This window comes from Salvelinus fontinalis, chromosome 36 (genome assembly GCF_029448725.1).
Source record: "Salvelinus fontinalis isolate EN_2023a chromosome 36, ASM2944872v1, whole genome shotgun sequence".
Lineage (NCBI taxonomy): Eukaryota > Metazoa > Chordata > Actinopteri > Salmoniformes > Salmonidae > Salvelinus > Salvelinus fontinalis.
The window spans coordinates 33449849-33470234 of record NC_074700.1 but is presented as its reverse complement, the minus strand read 5'-3'; the positions used below and the strand labels follow the sequence as shown (position 1 = coordinate 33470234).

General features: G+C 43.7%; 1 protein-coding gene across 1 annotated transcript in view; it reads left to right on the top strand.

Annotated features, from left to right (window-relative positions):
- Positions 1-20386, top strand: part of LOC129835624 (putative selection and upkeep of intraepithelial T-cells protein 1 homolog) — a 74256-nt gene that overhangs the window by 12570 nt on the left and 41300 nt on the right. The window contains exon 2 of the mRNA XM_055901337.1: positions 8862-8993. Within this exon, the coding sequence (XP_055757312.1) occupies positions 8862-8993 (132 nt within the window). The remainder of the gene's footprint in view (positions 1-8861; positions 8994-20386) is intronic.

Sequence of the window (20386 nt, the reverse complement as noted above, 5' to 3'; positions counted from 1 at the left end):
TGATCTAGTCAGAATACAGGAAGGTTATATAGTTTAACTCCATCTGATCTAGTCAGAATACAGGAAGGTTATATAGTTTAACATCTGATCTAGTCAGAATACAGGAAGGTTATATAGTTTAACACCATCTAGTCAGAATACAGGAAGGTTATATAGTTTACCACCATCTGATCTAGTCAGAATACAGGAAGGTTATATAGTTTAACATCTGATCTAGTCAGAATACAGGAAGGTTATATAGTTTACCACCATCTGATCTAGTCAGAATACAGGAAGGTTATATAGTTTAACACCATCTGATCTAGTCAGAATACAGGAAGGTTATATAGTTTAACTCCATCTGATCTAGTCAGAATACAGGAAGGTTATATAGTTTAACATCATCTGATCTAGTCAGAATACAGGAAGGTTATATAGTTTAACATCATCTAGTCAGAATACAGGAAGGTTATATAGTTTAACACCTGATCTAGTCAGAATACAGGAAGGTTATATAGTTTACCACCATCTGATCTAGTCAGAATACAGGAAGGTTATATAGTTTAACACCATCTGATCTAGTCAGAATACAGGAAGGTTATATAGTTTAACATCTGATCTAGTCAGAATACAGGAAGGTTATATAGTTTAACACCATCTAGTCAGAATACAGGAAGGTTATATAGTTTAACACCATCTAGTCAGAATACAGGAAGGTTATATAGTTTAACACCATCTAGTCAGAATACAGGAAGGTTATATAGTTTAACACCATCTGATCTAGTCAGAATACAGGAAGGTTATATAGTTTAACATCTGATCTAGTCAGAATACAGGAAGGTTATATAGTTTAACACCATCTGATCTAGTCAGAATACAGGAAGGTTATATAGTTTAACATCTGATCTAGTCAGAATACAGGAAGGTTATATAGTTTAACACCATCTGATCTAGTCAGAATACAGGAAGGTTATATAGTTTACCATCTGATCTAGTCAGAATACAGGACGGTTATATAGTTTAACACCATCTAGTCAGAATACAGGAAGGTTATATAGTTTACCACCATCTGATCTAGTCAGAATACAGGAAGGTTATATAGTTTAACACCATCTAGTCAGAATACAGGAAGGTTATATAGTTTAACACCATCTGATCTAGTCAGAATACAGGAAGGTTATATAGTTTAACACCATCTAGTCAGAATACAGGAAGGTTATATAGTTTAACACCATCTGATCTAGTCAGAATACAGGAAGGTTATATAGTTTAACACCATCTAGTCAGAATACAGGAAGGTTATATAGTTTAACACCATCTGATCTAGTCAGAATACAGGAAGGTTATATAGTTTACCACCATCTGATCTAGTCAGAATACAGGAAGGTTATATAGTTTAACACCATCTAGTCAGAATACAGGAAGGTTATATAGTTTAACACCATCTAGTCAGAATACAGGAAGGTTATATAGTTTAACACCATCTAGTCAGAATACAGGAAGGTTATATAGTTTAACACCATCTGATCTAGTCAGAATACAGGAAGGTTATATAGTTTAACATCTGATCTAGTCAGAATACAGGAAGGTTATATAGTTTAACACCATCTGATCTAGTCAGAATACAGGAAGGTTATATAGTTTAACACCATCTAGTCAGAATACAGGAAGGTTATATAGTTTAACACCATCTGATCTAGTCAGAATACAGGAAGGTTATATAGTTTAACACCATCTAGTCAGAATACAGGAAGGTTATATAGTTTAACACCATCTGATCTAGTCAGAATACAGGAAGGTTATATAGTTTACCACCATCTGATCTAGTCAGAATACAGGAAGGTTATATAGTTTAACACCATCTAGTCAGAATACAGGAAGGTTATATAGTTTAACACCATCTAGTCAGAATACAGGAAGGTTATATAGTTTAACACCATCTAGTCAGAATACAGGAAGGTTATATAGTTTAACACCATCTGATCTAGTCAGAATACAGGAAGGTTATATAGTTTAACATCTGATCTAGTCAGAATACAGGAAGGTTATATAGTTTAACACCATCTGATCTAGTCAGAATACAGGAAGGTTATATAGTTTAACATCTGATCTAGTCAGAATACAGGAAGGTTATATAGTTTAACACCATCTGATCAATCAATCAATCAAGTTTATTTTATATAGCCCTTCGTATATCAGCTAATATCTCGAAGTGCTGTACAGAAACCCAGCCTAAAACCCCAAACAGCAAGCAATGCAGGTGTAGAAGCACGGTGGCTAGGAAAAACTCCCTAGAAAGGCCAAAACCTAGGAAGAAACCTAGAGAGGAACCAGGCTATGAGGAATGGCCAGTCCTCTTCTGGCTGTGCCGGGTGGAGATTATAACAGAACATGGCCAAGATGTTCAAAATGTTCATAAATGACAAGCATGGTCAAATAATAATCAGGAATAAATGTCAGTTGGCTTTTCATAGCCGATCATTAAGAGTTGAAAACAGCAGATCTGGGACAGGTAGGGGTTCCATAGCCGCAGGCAGAACAGTTGAAACTGGGACAGCAGCAAGGCCAGGTGGACTGGGGACAGCAAGGAGTCATCATGCCCAGTAGTCCTGACGTATGGTCCTAGGGCTCAGGTCCTCCGAGAGAGAGAAAGAAAGAGAGAAGGAGAGAATTAGAGAGAGCATACTTAAATTCACACAGGACACTGGATACGACAGGAGAAGTACTCCAGATATAACCAACTGGCCCTAGCCCCCCGACACAAACTACTGCAGCATAAATACTGGAGGCTGAGACAGGAGGGGTCAGGAGACACTGTGGCCCCATCCGATGATACCCCCGGACAGGGCCAAACAGGAAGGATATAACCCCACCCACTTTGCCAAAGCACAGCCCCCGCACCACTAGAGGGATATCTTCAACCACCAACTTACAATCTGATCTAGTCAGAATACAGGAAGGTTATATAGTTTAACATCTGATCTAGTCAGAATACAGGAAGGTTATATAGTTTACCACCATCTGATCTAGTCAGAATACAGGAAGGTTATATAGTTTAACACCATCTGATCTAGTCAGAATACAGGAAGGTTATATAGTTTAACTCCATCTGATCTAGTCAGAATACAGGAAGGTTATATAGTTTACCACCATCTGATCTAGTCAGAATACAGGAAGGTTATATAGTTTAACACCATCTGATCTAGTCAGAATACAGGAAGGTTATATAGTTTAACTCCATCTGATCTAGTCAGAATACAGGAAGGTTATATAGTTTAACATCATCTAGTCAGAATACAGGAAGGTTATATAGTTTAACATCATCTAGTCAGAATACAGGAAGGTTATATAGTTTAACACCTGATCTAGTCAGAATACAGGAAGGTTATATAGTTTACCACCATCTGATCTAGTCAGAATACAGGAAGGTTATATAGTTTAACACCATCTGATCTAGTCAGAATACAGGAAGGTTATATAGTTTAACATCTGATCTAGTCAGAATACAGGAAGGTTATATAGTTTAACACCATCTAGTCAGAATACAGGAAGGTTATATAGTTTAACACCATCTAGTCAGAATACAGGAAGGTTATATAGTTTAACACCATCTGATCTAGTCAGAATACAGGAAGGTTATATAGTTTAACACCATCTAGTCAGAATACAGGAAGGTTATATAGTTTAACACCATCTGATCTAGTCAGAATACAGGAAGGTTATATAGTTTAACATCTGATCTAGTCAGAATACAGGAAGGTTATATAGTTTAACACCATCTGATCTAGTCAGAATACAGGAAGGTTATATAGTTTAACACCATCTAGTCAGAATACAGGAAGGTTATATAGTTTAACACCATCTGATCTAGTCAGAATACAGGAAGGTTATATAGTTTAACACCATCTAGTCAGAATACAGGAAGGTTATATAGTTTAACACCATCTGATCTAGTCAGAATACAGGAAGGTTATATAGTTTACCACCATCTGATCTAGTCAGAATACAGGAAGGTTATATAGTTTAACACCATCTAGTCAGAATACAGGAAGGTTATATAGTTTAACACCATCTAGTCAGAATACAGGAAGGTTATATAGTTTAACACCATCTAGTCAGAATACAGGAAGGTTATATAGTTTAACACCATCTGATATAGTCAGAATACAGGAAGGTTATATAGTTTAACATCTGATCTAGTCAGAATACAGGAAGGTTATATAGTTTAACACCATCTGATCTAGTCAGAATACAGGAAGGTTATATAGTTTAACATCATCTGATCTAGTCAGAATACAGGAAGGTTATATAGTTTAACACCATCTGATCTAGTCAGAATACAGGAAGGTTATATAGTTTAACACCATCTGATCTAGTCAGAATACAGGAAGGTTATATAGTTTAACATCTGATCTAGTCAGAATACAGGAAGGTTATATAGTTTAACACCATCTGATCAATCAATCAATCAAGTTTATTTTATATAGCCCTTCGTATATCAGCTAATATCTCGAAGTGCTGTACAGAAACCCAGCCTAAAACCCCAAACAGCAAGCAATGCAGGTGTAGAAGCACGGTGGCTAGGAAAAACTCCCTAGAAAGGCCAAAACCTAGGAAGAAACCTAGAGAGGAACCAGGCTATGAGGAATGGCCAGTCCTCTTCTGGCTGTGCCGGGTGGAGATTATAACAGAACATGGCCAAGATGTTCAAAATGTTCATAAATGACAAGCATGGTCAAATAATAATCAGGAATAAATGTCAGTTGGCTTTTCATAGCCGATCATTAAGAGTTGAAAACAGCAGGTCTGGGACAGGTAGGGGTTCCATAGCCGCAGGCAGAACAGTTGAAACTGGGACAGCAGCAAGGCCAGGTGGACTGGGGACAGCAAGGAGTCATCATGCCCAGTAGTCCTGACGTATGGTCCTAGGGCTCAGGTCCTCCGAGAGAGAGAAAGAAAGAGAGAAGGAGAGAATTAGAGAGAGCATACTTAAATTCACACAGGACACTGGATACGACAGGAGAAGTACTCCAGATATAACCAACTGGCCCTAGCCCCCCGACACAAACTACTGCAGCATAAATACTGGAGGCTGAGACAGGAGGGGTCAGGAGACACTGTGGCCCCATCCGATGATACCCCAGGACAGGGCCAAACAGGAAGGATATAACCCCACCCACTTTGCCAAAGCACAGCCCCCGCACCACTAGAGGGATATCTTCAACCACCAACTTACAATCTGATCTAGTCAGAATACAGGAAGGTTATATAGTTTAACATCTGATCTAGTCAGAATACAGGAAGGTTATATAGTTTGTTAACTGAGTTACTTAATGAGAGGGGGTAGTACTGAGCTAGCCTGCATGTTATGTCTAATGACAGCCTGCAGTACCCCGGTTGGCCTTCAACTCGAGTTACTTAATGAGAGGGGGCAGCACTGAGCTAGCCTGCATGTTATGTCTAATGGCAGCCTGCAGTACCCCGGTTGGCCTTCAACTTGAGTTACTTAATGAGAGGGGGCAGCACTGAGCTAGCCTGCATGTTATGTCTAATGGCAGCCTGCAGTACCCCGGTTGGCCTTCAACTTGAGTTACTTAATGAGAGGGGGCAGCACTGAGCTAGCCTGCATGTTATGTCTAATGGCAGCCTGCAGTACCCCGGTTGGCCTTCAACTTGAGTTACTTAATGAGAGGGGGCAGCACTGAGAACCTGTAACGTCACTTCCTGGAGTAGCTCAAACTGTCTACCTAAGTCTCCCACATGAGACGCCATCTTAAATGGCTATAAATGGCTGTCTGGGATGAGGGGTGTGGGGCAATGTACTGTCTGGGATGAGGGGTCTGGGACAATGTACTGTCTGGGATGAGGGGTGTGGGACAATGTACTGTCTGGGATGAGGGGTCTGGGACCATGTACTGTCTGGGATGAGGGGTCTGGGACAATATACTGTCTGGGATGAGGGGTCTGGGACCATGTACTGTCTGGGATGAGGGGTCTGGGACCATGTACTGTCTGGGACAATGTACTGTCTGGGGCAATGTACTGTCTGGGATGAGGGGTGTGGGACAATGTACTGTCTGGGATGAGGGGTGTGGGACAATGTACTGTCTGGGACAATGTACTGTCTGGGATGAGGGGTCTGGGACAATATACTGTCTGGGATGAGGGGTCTGGGACAATATACTGTCTGGGATGAGGGGTCTGGGACAATGTACTGTCTGGGATGAGGGGTGTGGGACAATGTACTGTCTGGGACAATGTACTGTCTGGGATGAGGGGTCTGGGACAATATACTGTCTGGGATGAGGGGTCTGGGACAATATACTGTCTGGGATGAGGGGTCTGGGACAATATACTGTCTGGGATGAGGGGTCTGGGACAATGTACTGTCTGGGATGAGGGGTCTGGGATGAGGGGTCTGGGGCAATGTACTGTCTGGGATGAGGGGTCTGGGACAATGTACTGTCTGGGATGAGGGGTCTGGGACAATGTACTGTCTGGGATGAGGGGTCTGGGACCATGTACTGTCTGGGATGAGGGGTCTGGGACCATGTACTGTCTGGGATGAGGGTCTGGGACAATGTACTGTCTGGGATGAGGGGTCTGGGACAATGTACTGTCTGGGATGAGGGGTCTGGGACAATGTCCTGTCTGGGATGAGGGGTCTGGGACAATGTCCTGTCTGGGATGAGGGGTCTGGGACAATGTCCTGTCTGGGATGAGGGGTCTGGGGCAATGTACTGTCTGGGATGAGGGGTCTGGGGCAATGTACTGTCTGGGATGCGGGGTCTGGGACAATGTACTGTCTGGGATGAGGGGTCTGGGACAATGTACTGTCTGGGATGAGGGGTGTGGGGCCATGTACTGTCTGGGATGAGGGGTCTGGGACCATGTACTGTCTGGGATGCGGGGTCTGGGACAATGTACTGTCTGGGATGAGGGGTCTGGGACAATGTACTGTCTGGGATGAGGGGTCTGGGACCATGTACTGTCTGGGATGAGGGGTCTGGGACCATGTACTGTCTGGGATGCGGGGTCTGGGACCATGTACTGTCTGGGATGAGGGGTCTGGGACCATGTACTGTCTGGGATGAGGGGTCTGGGACCATGTACTGTCTGGGATGCGGGGTCTGGGACAATGTACTGTCTGGGATGCGGGGTCTGGGACCATGTACTGTCTGGGATAAGGGGTCTGGGACAATGTACTGTCTGGGATGCGGGGTCTGGGACCATGTACTGTCTGGGATGAACACCACACATTGACTGCTTAATAGAACAGCTATTTCCATGTTAAAATGTTATGGGATGCATTTTCTCCATTGTTTCTGATGGTAGACAACTCTGGTAGGCCTCTCTGGTAGACCTCTCTGGTAGACCACTCTGGTAGACCACTCTGGTAGACCACTCTGGTAGACCTCTCTGGTAGACCACTCTGGTAGACCTCTCTGGTAGGCCTCTCTGGTAGACCACTCTGGTAGACCTCTCTGGTAGACCTCTCTGGTAGATCTCTCTGGTAGACCACTCTGGTAGACCTCTCTGGTAGACCACTCTGGTAGACCACTCTGGTAGACCACTCTGGTAGGCCACTCTGATAGACCACTCTGGTAGGCCACTCTGATAGACCACTCTGGTAGACCACTCTGGTAGACCACTCTGGTAGACCACTCTGATAGGCCACTCTGGTAGGCCACTCTGATAGGCCACTCTGGTAGGCCACTCTGATAGGCCACTCTGGTAGGCCACTCTGATAGGCCACTCTGGTAGGCCACTCTGATAGGCCACTCTGGTAGGCCACTCTGATAGGCCACTCTGGTAGGCCTACAGTATGATGGTAGGCCACTCTGGTAGACCTACAGTATGATGGTAGGACACTCTGGTAGGCCTACAGTATGATGGTAGACCACTCTGGTAGGCCACTCTGGTAGGCCTACATTATGATGGTAGGCCACTCTGGTAGGACCTACATTATGATGGTAGACCACTCTGGTAGGCCACTCTGGTAGGCCTACATTATGATGGTAGGCCACTCTGGTAGGACCTACATTATGATGGTAGGCCACTCTGGTAGGCCACTCTGGTAGGCCTACATTATGATGGTAGGCCACTCTGGTAGGACCTACATTATGATGGTAGACCACTCTGGTAGGTCTACATTATGATGGTAGACCACTCTGGTAGGTCTACATTATGATGGTAGACCACTCTGGTAGGCCTACATTATGACGGTAGACCACTCTGGTAGGCCTACATTATGATGGTAGACCACTCTGGTAGGCCTACATTATGACGGTAGACCACTCTGGTAGGCCTACATTATGACGGTAGACCACTCTGGTAGGCCTACATTATGATGGTAGGCCACTCATAGGCCTACATTATGATGGTAGGCCACTCTAATTGGCCTACATTATGATGGTAGGCCACTCTGGTAGGTCTACATTATGATGGTAGACCACTCTGGTAGGCCTACATTATGATGGTAGGCCACTCATAGGCCTACATTATGATGGTAGGCCACTCTAATTGGCCTACATTATGATGGTAGGCCACTCTGGTAGACCTACATTATGATCAAATAGCCACTGTAGCCTACATGTTGCACAGAATTTTCACAACATTCAAGTTTGTGCTCAGCAGACCTGAAATGTGTTCAGGGGCGAATTTTTTTTGAGGGAACATTGGTTATGTCTACGTCACTTCCTGGAGTATCTCAAACTGTCTACATAAATGTCCCACATGAGACGCCATCTTAACCAACTTCATTTGGCTTCAATGCTATAGAGTCTAAACACAGGAATGAATGGTGTCATTTGGCCCAGAATCCATGGAAGAACAGGAAGTTACCAGGTATCTTTAACTATGTGTCGTTTGTTTTTCTCCAGGGTTGTCTGAGGTTGTTGGATCGGCTGACCCAGTCATTGCCTCAGCTGGTGATGACGTCATTCTACCATGTTCCCTGAAACCCAGTGTCAGTGCTGAGGACATGGTAGTGGAGTGGACAGGATTGGACCTGAGTGAGACTGACAGGAAATGCAAAGAAGAAAACAGAAAAATGGTTCATTGTTACAAAGACGGTCGAGACTTCGATGGCGATCAGTGTCCATTCTACAGGAATAGGACATCAATGTTTAATGGAGAACAGAAGAATGGCAACGTCTCCTTAAAGCTGACCAACGTTACTCTCTCTGATGCTGGAAGATACAGGTGCTTCCTTCCAACACTGAACAGCCAGGTGAAGGAAACCACCGTTCAACTCATTGTTGGTGAGTCATGAATACTGGCGATGTGATCAGAGGTTGTATTGGTAAATCTGGCTACATGATTGGCTGCTAAAATATCAACATGTCTTCCTCCCTCATCATTCCTTCCTCTGTTATAGATCATGTATTCAGCTGGTCTTCCTCCCTCATCATTCCTTCCTCTGTTATAGATCATGTATTCAGCTGGTCTTCCTTCCTCTGTTATAGATCATGTATTCAGCTGGTCTTCCTCCCTCATCATTCCTTCCTCTGTTATAGATCATGTATTCAGCTGGTCTTCCTCCCTCATCATTCCTTCCTCTGTTATAGATCATGTATTCAGCTGGTCTTCCTCCCTCATCATTCCTTCCTCTGTTATAGATCATGTATTCAGCTGGTCTTCCTCCCTCATCATTCCTTCCTCTGTTATAGATCATGTATTCAGCTGGTCTTCCTCCCTCATCATGTATTCAGCTGGTCTTCCTCCCTCATCATTCCTTTCTCTGTTATAGATCATGTATTCAGCTGGTCTTCCTCATCATTCCTTCCTCTGTTATAGATCATGTATTCAGCTGGTCTTCCTCCCTCATCAGTCCTTCCTCTGTTATAGATCATGTATTCAGCTGGTCTACCTCCCTCATCATTCCTTCCTCTGTTATAGATCATGTATTCAGCTGGTCTTCCTCCCTCATCAGTCCTTCCTCTGTTATAGATCATGTATTCAGCTGGTCTTCCTCCCTCATCATTCCTTCCTCTGTAATAGATCAGAGGAAGTGAATTACAGTGAATTATGACACAGTGAATTATTGATGTCTTTCAAGTAAAGCTGTTGCTGGTTTAATGATTATCTCATTGTTACATCACAATGTATTCAGGTTGATGACATGTTAATACTGGAGTGCTGCAGGGTTCTGTTAATACTGGAGTGCTGCAGGGTTCTGTTAATACTGGAGTGCTGCAGGGTTCTGTTAATACTGGAGTGCTGCAGGGTTCTGGTAATACTGGAGTGCTGCAGGGTTCTGTTAATACTGGAGTGCTGCAGGGTTCTGTTAATACTGGAGTGCTGCAGGGTTCTGGTAATACTGGAGTGCTGCAGGGTTCTGGTAATACTGGAGTGCTGCAGGGTTCTGTTAATACTGGAGTGCTGCAGGGTTCTGTTCATGACTTCTGACCATCTTTCTGTTAATACTGGAGTGCTGCAGGGTTCTGTTAATACTGGAATACTGCAGGGTTCTGTTAATAGTGGAGTGCTGCAGGGTTCTGTTAATACTGGAGTGCTGCAGGGTTCTGTTAATACTGGAGTGCTGCAGGGTTCTGTTAATACTGGAGTGTTGCAGGGTTCTGTTAATAATGGAGTGCTGCAGGGTTCTGTTAATACTGGAGTGCTGCAGGGTTCTGTTAATACTGGAGTGTTGCAGGGTTCTGTTAATACTGGAGTGCTGCAGGGTTCTGTTAATACTGGAGTGCTGCAGGGTTCTGTTAATACTGGAGTGCTGCAGGGTTCTGTTAATACTGGAGTGCTGCAGGGTTCTGTTAATACTGGAGTGCTGCAGGGTTCTGTTAATACTGGAGTGCTGCAGGGTTCTGTTAATAATGGAGTGCTGCAGGGTTCTGTTCTCAAAAATCAGGACGTGTTGTCATTGACCTGCTCAGTATTTGGAGTTGGGTTGGATATAGTCATGGATACAGTATATGGAGTTGGGTTGGATATAATCATGGATACAGTATTTAGAGTTGGGTTGGATATAGTCATGGTTACAGTATATAGAGTTGGGTTGGATATAGTCATGGATACAGTATATGGAGTTGGGTTGGATATAGTCTTGGATACAGTATATGGAGTTGGGTTGGATATAGTCTTGGATACAGTATATGGAGTTGGGTTGGATATAGTCTTGGATACAGTATATGGAGTTGGGTTGGATATAGTCTTGGATACAGTATATGGAGTTGGGTTGGATATAGTCATGGATACAGTATTTAGAGTTGGATTTGGAGTGCCCCCCTCACACAGAAATACACACTCAGAGCGTAGCTTTTCTTAAAAACTTGACTCTGCGTGTTTCGCTCACTTCTTTATTTTTTTTAACTAAGTTTGAGACTCAGCTCGCTGCCTCTCAGATCAAAGGTGGGTCCATCTGCTTCGTTCCAGAAGTGTGGTCTCCCTGAGATCCCAAGTTTGAGGGATCCCGCACGATTTACCCAGGTGGTCAGGAACGGTCACCAAGTGAAGATTCACATCCCATCCTCGTCGCCAAATATGTTGGTTATTTTCTTTACTATCAAATAAGAGACAAACTTATCACACAAGTCAGAGTTATACTTTAACTAAATCTGTATTCACTTTATTAATAAGGGAGCAGGTCAATACAACGCACACATATAAAGTGAATCGATTGAGTGCTCTACGATAATGATGACTGGTCGACGATTCACGCTCAGATGATTTGTTGAGAGCCACGAGACAAAAGTACAAAGGTCTTTTATAGCCAAGATACACCCCTTTCAAGCTACATGACGAACAACAGATTTATAGAATGGGTCACAAGGTTAAGATTTGTATGAAAGGTACCTATAATACATAGCAGACAGTATCTGATGATGAGGGACCAGTAGCATCAACCCACTCTGTACCCAAGGGAATAGCAAATGTATTATTATCATTGTTATTATTGTTGGTGTTACGTTAGAATTATTATTATTATTCACAGACACACAGTCAATCTTCTGAGTTGCATTTGAGTATATGCCACAATTTACATAAATACAAAGGAGTCTTAAGAAGACAGTGATAGTAATTGCAATGAGTCCAACAATTGACATAAATACAGGAGTCTATAGTGTTTCTCCTGTTGGAACACTTTTACAACCAAGTCGACGTCTGACGGCTTTTAAATGAACAAAATGTGTTGGTTGGGTGACTGAACTCCATCACGTGTTATCGTGTGCATTGGGCGAATAGAGTCTGACGCACACACCAGCAGAACAACGGGTAGTGTTTTTACAACAGTAGGTAACACTGACCGCTTCAGTTTACATTATTCACTATTAGCAAGTTAGACAGTCAAAGATGACTCACGAGATTTGAATGACGCTGTCACTGCCTTCCGTTTCACACAAAACAAAACCCACGTTGCTGCGCCTGACCTCCATATGACCTCCAGCAGGCCACAAATGTGCATGTGTCTGCTAAAACGGTCAGAAACAGACTCCATGAGGGTGGTATGAGGGCCCGACGTCCACAGGTGGGGGTTGTGCTTACAGCCCAGCACCGTGCAGGACGTTTGGCATTTGCCAGAGAACACCAAGATTGGCAAATTCGCCACTGGCGCCCTGTGCTCTTCACAGATGAAAGCAGGTTCACACTGAGCACATGTGACAGACGTGACAGAGTCTGGAGACGCCGTGGAGAATGTTCTGCTGCCTGCAACATCCTCCAGCATGACCGGTTTGGCGGTGGGTCAGTCATGGTGTGGGGTGGCATTTCTTTGTGGGGCCGCACAGCCCTCCATGTGCTCGCCAGAGGTAGCCTGACTGCCATTAGGTACCGAGATGAGATCCTCAGACCCCTTGTGAGACCATATGCTGACACATGCACATTTGTGGCCTGCTGGAGGTCATTTTGCAGGGCTCTGGCAGTGCACCTCCTTGCACAAAGGCGGAGGTAGCGGTCCTGCTGCTGGGTTGTTGCCCTCCTACGGCCTCCTCCACGTCTCCTGATGTACTGGCCTGTCTCCTGGTAGCGCCTCCATGCTCTGGACACTACGCTGACAGACACAGCAAACCTTTTTACCACAGCTCGCATTGATATGCCATCCTGGATGAACTGCACTACCTGAGCCACTTGTGTGGGTTGTAGACTCCGTCTCATGCTACCACTAGAGTGAGAGCACCGCCAGCATTCAAAAGTGACCAAAACATCAGCCAGGAAGCATAGGAACTGAGAAGTGGTCTGTGGTCACCACCTGCAGAATCACTCCTTTTTTGGGGGTGTCTTGCTAATTGCCTATAATTTCCACCTTTTGTCTATTCCATTTGCACAACAGCATGTGAAATTTATTGTCAATCAGTGTTGCTTCCTAAGTGGACAGTTTGATTTCATAGAAGTGTGATTGACTTGGAGTTACATTGTGTTGTTTAAGTGTTCCCTTTATTTTTTTGAGCAGTGTAGTTTAACTCCATCTGATCTAGTCAGAATACAGGAAGGTTATATAGTTTACCACCATCTGATCTAGTCAGAATACAGGAAGGTTATATAGTTTAACACCATCTAGTCAGAATACAGGAAGGTTATATAGTTTAACACCATCTAGTCAGAATACAGGAAGGTTATATAGTTTACCACCATCTGATCTAGTCAGAATACAGGAAGGTTATATAGTTTAACATCATCTGATCTAGTCAGAATACAGGAAGGTTATATAGTTTAACATCTGATCTAGTCAGAATACAGGAAGGTTATATAGTTTAACACCATCTAGTCAGAATACAGGAAGGTTATATAGTTTAACACCATCTGATCTAGTCAGAATACAGGAAGGTTATATAGTTTAACATCTGATCTAGTCAGAATACAGGAAGGTTATATAGTTTAACACCATCTGATCTAGTCAGAATACAGGAAGGTTATATAGTTTAACACCATCTGATCTAGTCAGAATACAGGAAGGTTATATAGTTTAACTCCATCTGATCTAGTCAGAATACAGGAAGGTTATATAGTTTAACTCCATCTGATCTAGTCAGAATACAGGAAGGTTATATAGTTTAACATCTGATCTAGTCAGAATACAGGAAGGTTATATAGTTTAACATCTGATCTAGTCAGAATACAGGAAGGTTATATAGTTTAACTCCATCTGATCTAGTCAGAATACAGGAAGGTTATATAGTTTACCACCATCTGATCTAGTCAGAATACAGGAAGGTTATATAGTTTAACACCATCTAGTCAGAATATAGGAAGGTTATATAGTTTACCACCATCTGATCTAGTCAGAATACAGGAAGGTTATATAGTTTAACATCATCTGATCTAGTCAGAATACAGGAAGGTTATATAGTTTAACATCTGATCTAGTCAGAATACAGGAAGGTTATATAGTTTAACACCATCTAGTCAGAATACAGGAAGGTTATATAGTTTAACACCATCTGATCTAGTCAGAATACAGGAAGGTTATATAGTTTAACATCTGATCTAGTCAGAATACAGGAAGGTTATATAGTTTAACACCATCTGATCTAGTCAGAATACAGGAAGGTTATATAGTTTAACACCATCTGATCTAGTCAGAATACAGGAAGGTTATATAGTTTAACTCCATCTGATCTAGTCAGAATACAGGAAGGTTATATAGTTTAACTCCATCTGATCTAGTCAGAATACAGGAAGGTTATATAGTTTAACTCCATCTGATCTAGTCAGAATACAGGAAGGTTATATAGTTTAACATCTGATCTAGTCAGAATACAGGAAGGTTATATAGTTTAACTCCATCTGATCTAGTCAGAATACAGGAAAGTTATATAGTTTAACACCATCTGATCTAGTCAGAATACAGGAAGGTTATATAGTTTACCACCATCTGATCTAGTCAGAATACAGGAAGGTTATATAGTTTAACACCATCTAGTCAGAATACAGGAAGGTTATATAGTTTACCACCATCTGATCTAGTCAGAATACAGGAAGGTTATATAGTTTAACATCTGATCTAGTCAGAATACAGGAAGGTTATATAGTTTAACTCCATCTGATCTAGTCAGAATACAGGAAGGTTATATAGTTTAACATCATCTGATCTAGTCAGAATACAGGAAGGTTATATAGTTTAACATCATCTAGTCAGAATACAGGAAGGTTATATAGTTTAACACCTGATCTAGTCAGAATACAGGAAGGTTATATAGTTTACCACCATCTGATCTAGTCAGAATACAGGAAGGTTATATAGTTTAACTCCATCTGATCTAGTCAGAATACAGGAAGGTTATATAGTTTAACATCTGATCTAGTCAGAATACAGGAAGGTTATATAGTTTAACACCATCTAGTCAGAATACAGGAAGGTTATATAGTTTAACATCTGATCTAGTCAGAATACAGGAAGGTTATATAGTTTAACACCATCTAGTCAGAATACAGGAAGGTTATATAGTTTAACATCTGATCTAGTCAGAATACAGGAAGGTTATATAGTTTAACACCATCTGATCTAGTCAGAATACAGGAAGGTTATATAGTTTAACATCTGATCTAGTCAGAATACAGGAAGGTTATATAGTTTAACATCATCTGATCTAGTCAGAATACAGGAAGGTTATATAGTTTAACATCTGATCTAGTCAGAATACAGGAAGGTTATATAGTTTAACACCATCTGATCTAGTCAGAATACAGGAAGGTTATATAGTTTAACATCTGATCTAGTCAGAATACAGGAAGGTTATATAGTTTAACACCATCTGATCTAGTCAGAATACAGGAAGGTTATATAGTTTACCATCTGATCTAGTCAGAATACAGGACGGTTATATAGTTTAACACCATCTAGTCAGAATACAGGAAGGTTATATAGTTTAACACCATCTGATCTAGTCAGAATACAGGAAGGTTATATAGTTTACCACCATCTGATCTAGTCAGAATACAGGAAGGTTATATAGTTTAACACCATCTAGTCAGAATACAGGAAGGTTATATAGTTTAACACCATCTAGTCAGAATACAGGAAGGTTATATAGTTTAACATCTGATCTAGTCAGAATACAGGAAGGTTATATAGTTTAACACCATCTGATCTAGTCAGAATACAGGAAGGTTATATAGTTTAACACCATCTAGTCAGAATACAGGAAGGTTATATAGTTTAACACCATCTGATCTAGTCAGAATACAGGAAGGTTATATAGTTTAACACCATCTAGTCAGAATACAGGAAGGTTATATAGTTTAACACCATCTGATCTAGTCAGAATACAGGAAGGTTATATAGTTTACCACCATCTGATCTAGTCAGAATACAGGAAGGTTATATAGTTTAACACCATCTAGTCAGAATACAGGAAGGTTATATAGTTTAACACCATCTAGTCAGAATACAGGAAGGTTATATAGTTTAACACCATCTAGTCAGAATACAGGAAGGTTATATAGTTTAACACCATCTGATCTAGTCAGAATACAGGAAGGTTATATAGTTTAACATCTGATCTAGTCAGAATACAGGAAGGTTATATAGTTTAACACCATCTGATCTAGTCAGAATACAGGAAGGTTATATAGTTTAACACCATCTGATCTAGTCAGAATACAGGAAGGTTATATAGTTTAACACCATCTGATCTAGTCAGAATACAGGAAGGTTATATAGTTTAACACCATCTGATCTAGTCAGAATACAGGAAGGTTATATAGTTTAACATCTGATCTAGTCAGAATACAGGAAGGTTATATAGTTTAACACCATCTGATCAATCAATCAATCAAGTTTATTTTATATAGCCCTTCGTATATCAGCTAATATCTCGAAGTGCTGTACAGAAACCCAGCCTAAAACCCCAAACAGCAAGCAATGCAGGTGTAGAAGCACGGTGGCTAGGAAAAACTCCCTAGAAAGGCCAAAACCTAGGAAGAAACCTAGAGAGGAACCAGGCTATGAGGAATGGCCAGTCCTCTTCTGGCTGTGCCGGGTGGAGATTATAACAGAACATGGCCAAGATGTTCAAAATGTTCATAAATGACAAGCATGGTCAAATAATAATCAGGAATAAATGTCAGTTGGCTTTTCATAGCCGATCATTAAGAGTTGAAAACAGCAGATCTGGGACAGGTAGGGGTTCCATAGCCGCAGGCAGAACAGTTGAAACTGGGACAGCAGCAAGGCCAGGTGGACTGGGGACAGCAAGGAGTCATCATGCCCAGTAGTCCTGACGTATGGTCCTAGGGCTCAGGTCCTCCGAGAGAGAGAAAGAAAGAGAGAAGGAGAGAATTAGAGAGAGCATACTTAAATTCACACAGGACACTGGATACGACAGGAGAAGTACTCCAGATATAACCAACTGGCCCTAGCCCCCCGACACAAACTACTGCAGCATAAATACTGGAGGCTGAGACAGGAGGGGTCAGGAGACACTGTGGCCCCATCCGATGATACCCCCGGACAGGGCCAAACAGGAAGGATATAACCCCACCCACTTTGCCAAAGCACAGCCCCCGCACCACTAGAGGGATATCTTCAACCACCAACTTACAATCTGATCTAGTCAGAATACAGGAAGGTTATATAGTTTAACATCTGATCTAGTCAGAATACAGGAAGGTTATATAGTTTGTTAACTGAGTTACTTAATGAGAGGGGGTAGTACTGAGCTAGCCTGCATGTTATGTCTAATGACAGCCTGCAGTACCCCGGTTGGCCTTCAACTCGAGTTACTTAATGAGAGGGGGCAGCACTGAGCTAGCCTGCATGTTATGTCTAATGGCAGCCTGCAGTACCCCGGTTGGCCTTCAACTTGAGTTACTTAATGAGAGGGGGCAGCACTGAGCTAGCCTGCATGTTATGTCTAATGGCAGCCTGCAGTACCCCGGTTGGCCTTCAACTTGAGTTACTTAATGAGAGGGGGCAGCACTGAGCTAGCCTGCATGTTATGTCTAATGGCAGCCTGCAGTACCCCGGTTGGCCTTCAACTTGAGTTACTTAATGATAGGGGGCAGCACTGAGCTAGCCTGCATGTTATGTCTAATGGCAGCCTGCAGTACCCCGGTTGGCCTTCAACTTGAGTTACTTAATGAGAGGGGGCAGCACTGAGCTAGCCTGCATGTTATGTCTAATGGCAGCCTGCAGTACCCCGGTTGGCCTTCAACTTGAGTTACTTAATGAGAGGGGGCAGCACTGAGAACCTGTAACGTCACTTCCTGGAGTAGCTCAAACTGTCTACCTAAGTCTCCCACATGAGACGCCATCTTAAATGGCTATAAATGGCTGTCTGGGATGAGGGGTGTGGGGCAATGTACTGTCTGGGATGAGGGGTCTGGGACAATGTACTGTCTGGGATGAGGGGTGTGGGACAATGTACTGTCTGGGATGAGGGGTCTGGGACCATGTACTGTCTGGGATGAGGGGTCTGGGACAATATACTGTCTGGGATGAGGGGTCTGGGACCATGTACTGTCTGGGATGAGGGGTCTGGGACCATGTACTGTCTGGGACAATGTACTGTCTGGGGCAATGTACTGTCTGGGATGAGGGGTGTGGGACAATGTACTGTCTGGGATGAGGGGTGTGGGACAATGTACTGTCTGGGACAATGTACTGTCTGGGATGAGGGGTCTGGGACAATATACTGTCTGGGATGAGGGGTCTGGGACAATATACTGTCTGGGATGAGGGGTCTGGGACAATGTACTGTCTGGGATGAGGGGTGTGGGACAATGTACTGTCTGGGACAATGTACTGTCTGGGATGAGGGGTCTGGGACAATATACTGTCTGGGATGAGGGGTCTGGGACAATATACTGTCTGGGATGAGGGGTCTGGGACAATATACTGTCTGGGATGAGGGGTCTGGGACAATGTACTGTCTGGGATGAGGGGTCTGGGATGAGGGGTCTGGGGCAATGTACTGTCTGGGATGAGGGGTCTGGGACAATGTACTGTCTGGGATGAGGGGTCTGGGACAATGTACTGTCTGGGATGAGGGGTCTGGGACCATGTACTGTCTGGGATGAGGGGTCTGGGACCATGTACTGTCTGGGATGAGGGTCTGGGACAATGTACTGTCTGGGATGAGGGGTCTGGGACAATGTACTGTCTGGGATGAGGGGTCTGGGACAATGTCCTGTCTGGGATGAGGGGTCTGGGACAATGTCCTGTCTGGGATGAGGGGTCTGGGACAATGTCCTGTCTGGGATGAGGGGTCTGGGGCAATGTACTGTCTGGGATGAGGGGTCTGGGGCAATGTACTGTCTGGGATGCGGGGTCTGGGACAATGTACTGTCTGGGATGAGGGGTCTGGGACAATGTACTGTCTGGGATGAGGGGTGTGGGGCCATGTACTGTCTGGGATGAGGGGTCTGGGACCATGTACTGTCTGGGATGCGGGGTCTGGGACAATGTACTGTCTGGGATGAGGGGTCTGGGACAATGTACTGTCTGGGATGAGGGGTCTGGGACCATGTACTGTCTGGGATGAGGGGTCTGGGACCATGTACTGTCTGGGATGCGGGGTCTGGGACCATGTACTGTCTGGGATGAGGGGTCTGGGACCATGTACTGTCTGGGATGAGGGGTCTGGGACCATGTACTGTCTGGGATGCGGGGTCTGGGACAATGTACTGTCTGGGATGCGGGGTCTGGGACCATGTACTGTCTGGGATGAGGGGTCTGGGACAATGTACTGTCTGGGATGCGGGGTCTGGGACCATGTACTGTCTGGGATGAACACCACACATTGACTGCTTGATAGAACAGCTATTTCCATGTTAAAATGTTATGGGATGCATTTTCTCCATTGTTTCTGATGGTAGACAACTCTGGTAGGCCTCTCTGGTAGACCTCTCTGGTAGACCACTCTGGTAGACCACTCTGGTAGACCACTCTGGTAGACCTCTCTGGTAGACCACTCTGGTAGACCTCTCTGGTAGGCCTCTCTGGTAGACCACTCTGGTAGACCTCTCTGGTAGACCTCTCTGGTAGATCTCTCTGGTAGACCACTCTGGTAGACCACTCTGGTAGACCACTCTGGTAGACCACTCTGGTAGGCCACTCTGATAGACCACTCTGGTAGGCCACTCTGATAGACCACTCTGGTAGGCCACTCTGATAGACCACTCTGGTAGGCCACTCTGATAGACCACTCTGGTAGACCACTCTGGTAGACCACTCTGGTAGACCACTCTGATAGGCCACTCTGGTAGGCCACTCTGATAGGCCACTCTGGTAGGCCACTCTGATAGGCCACTCTGGTAGGCCACTCTGATAGGCCACTCTGGTAGGCCACTCTGATAGGCCACTCTGGTAGGCCACTCTGATAGGCCACTCTGGTAGGCCTACAGTATGATGGTAGGCCACTCTGGTAGGCCTACAGTATGATGGTAGGACACTCTGGTAGGCCACTCTGGTAGGCCTACAGTATGATGGTAGACCACTCTGGTAGGCCACTCT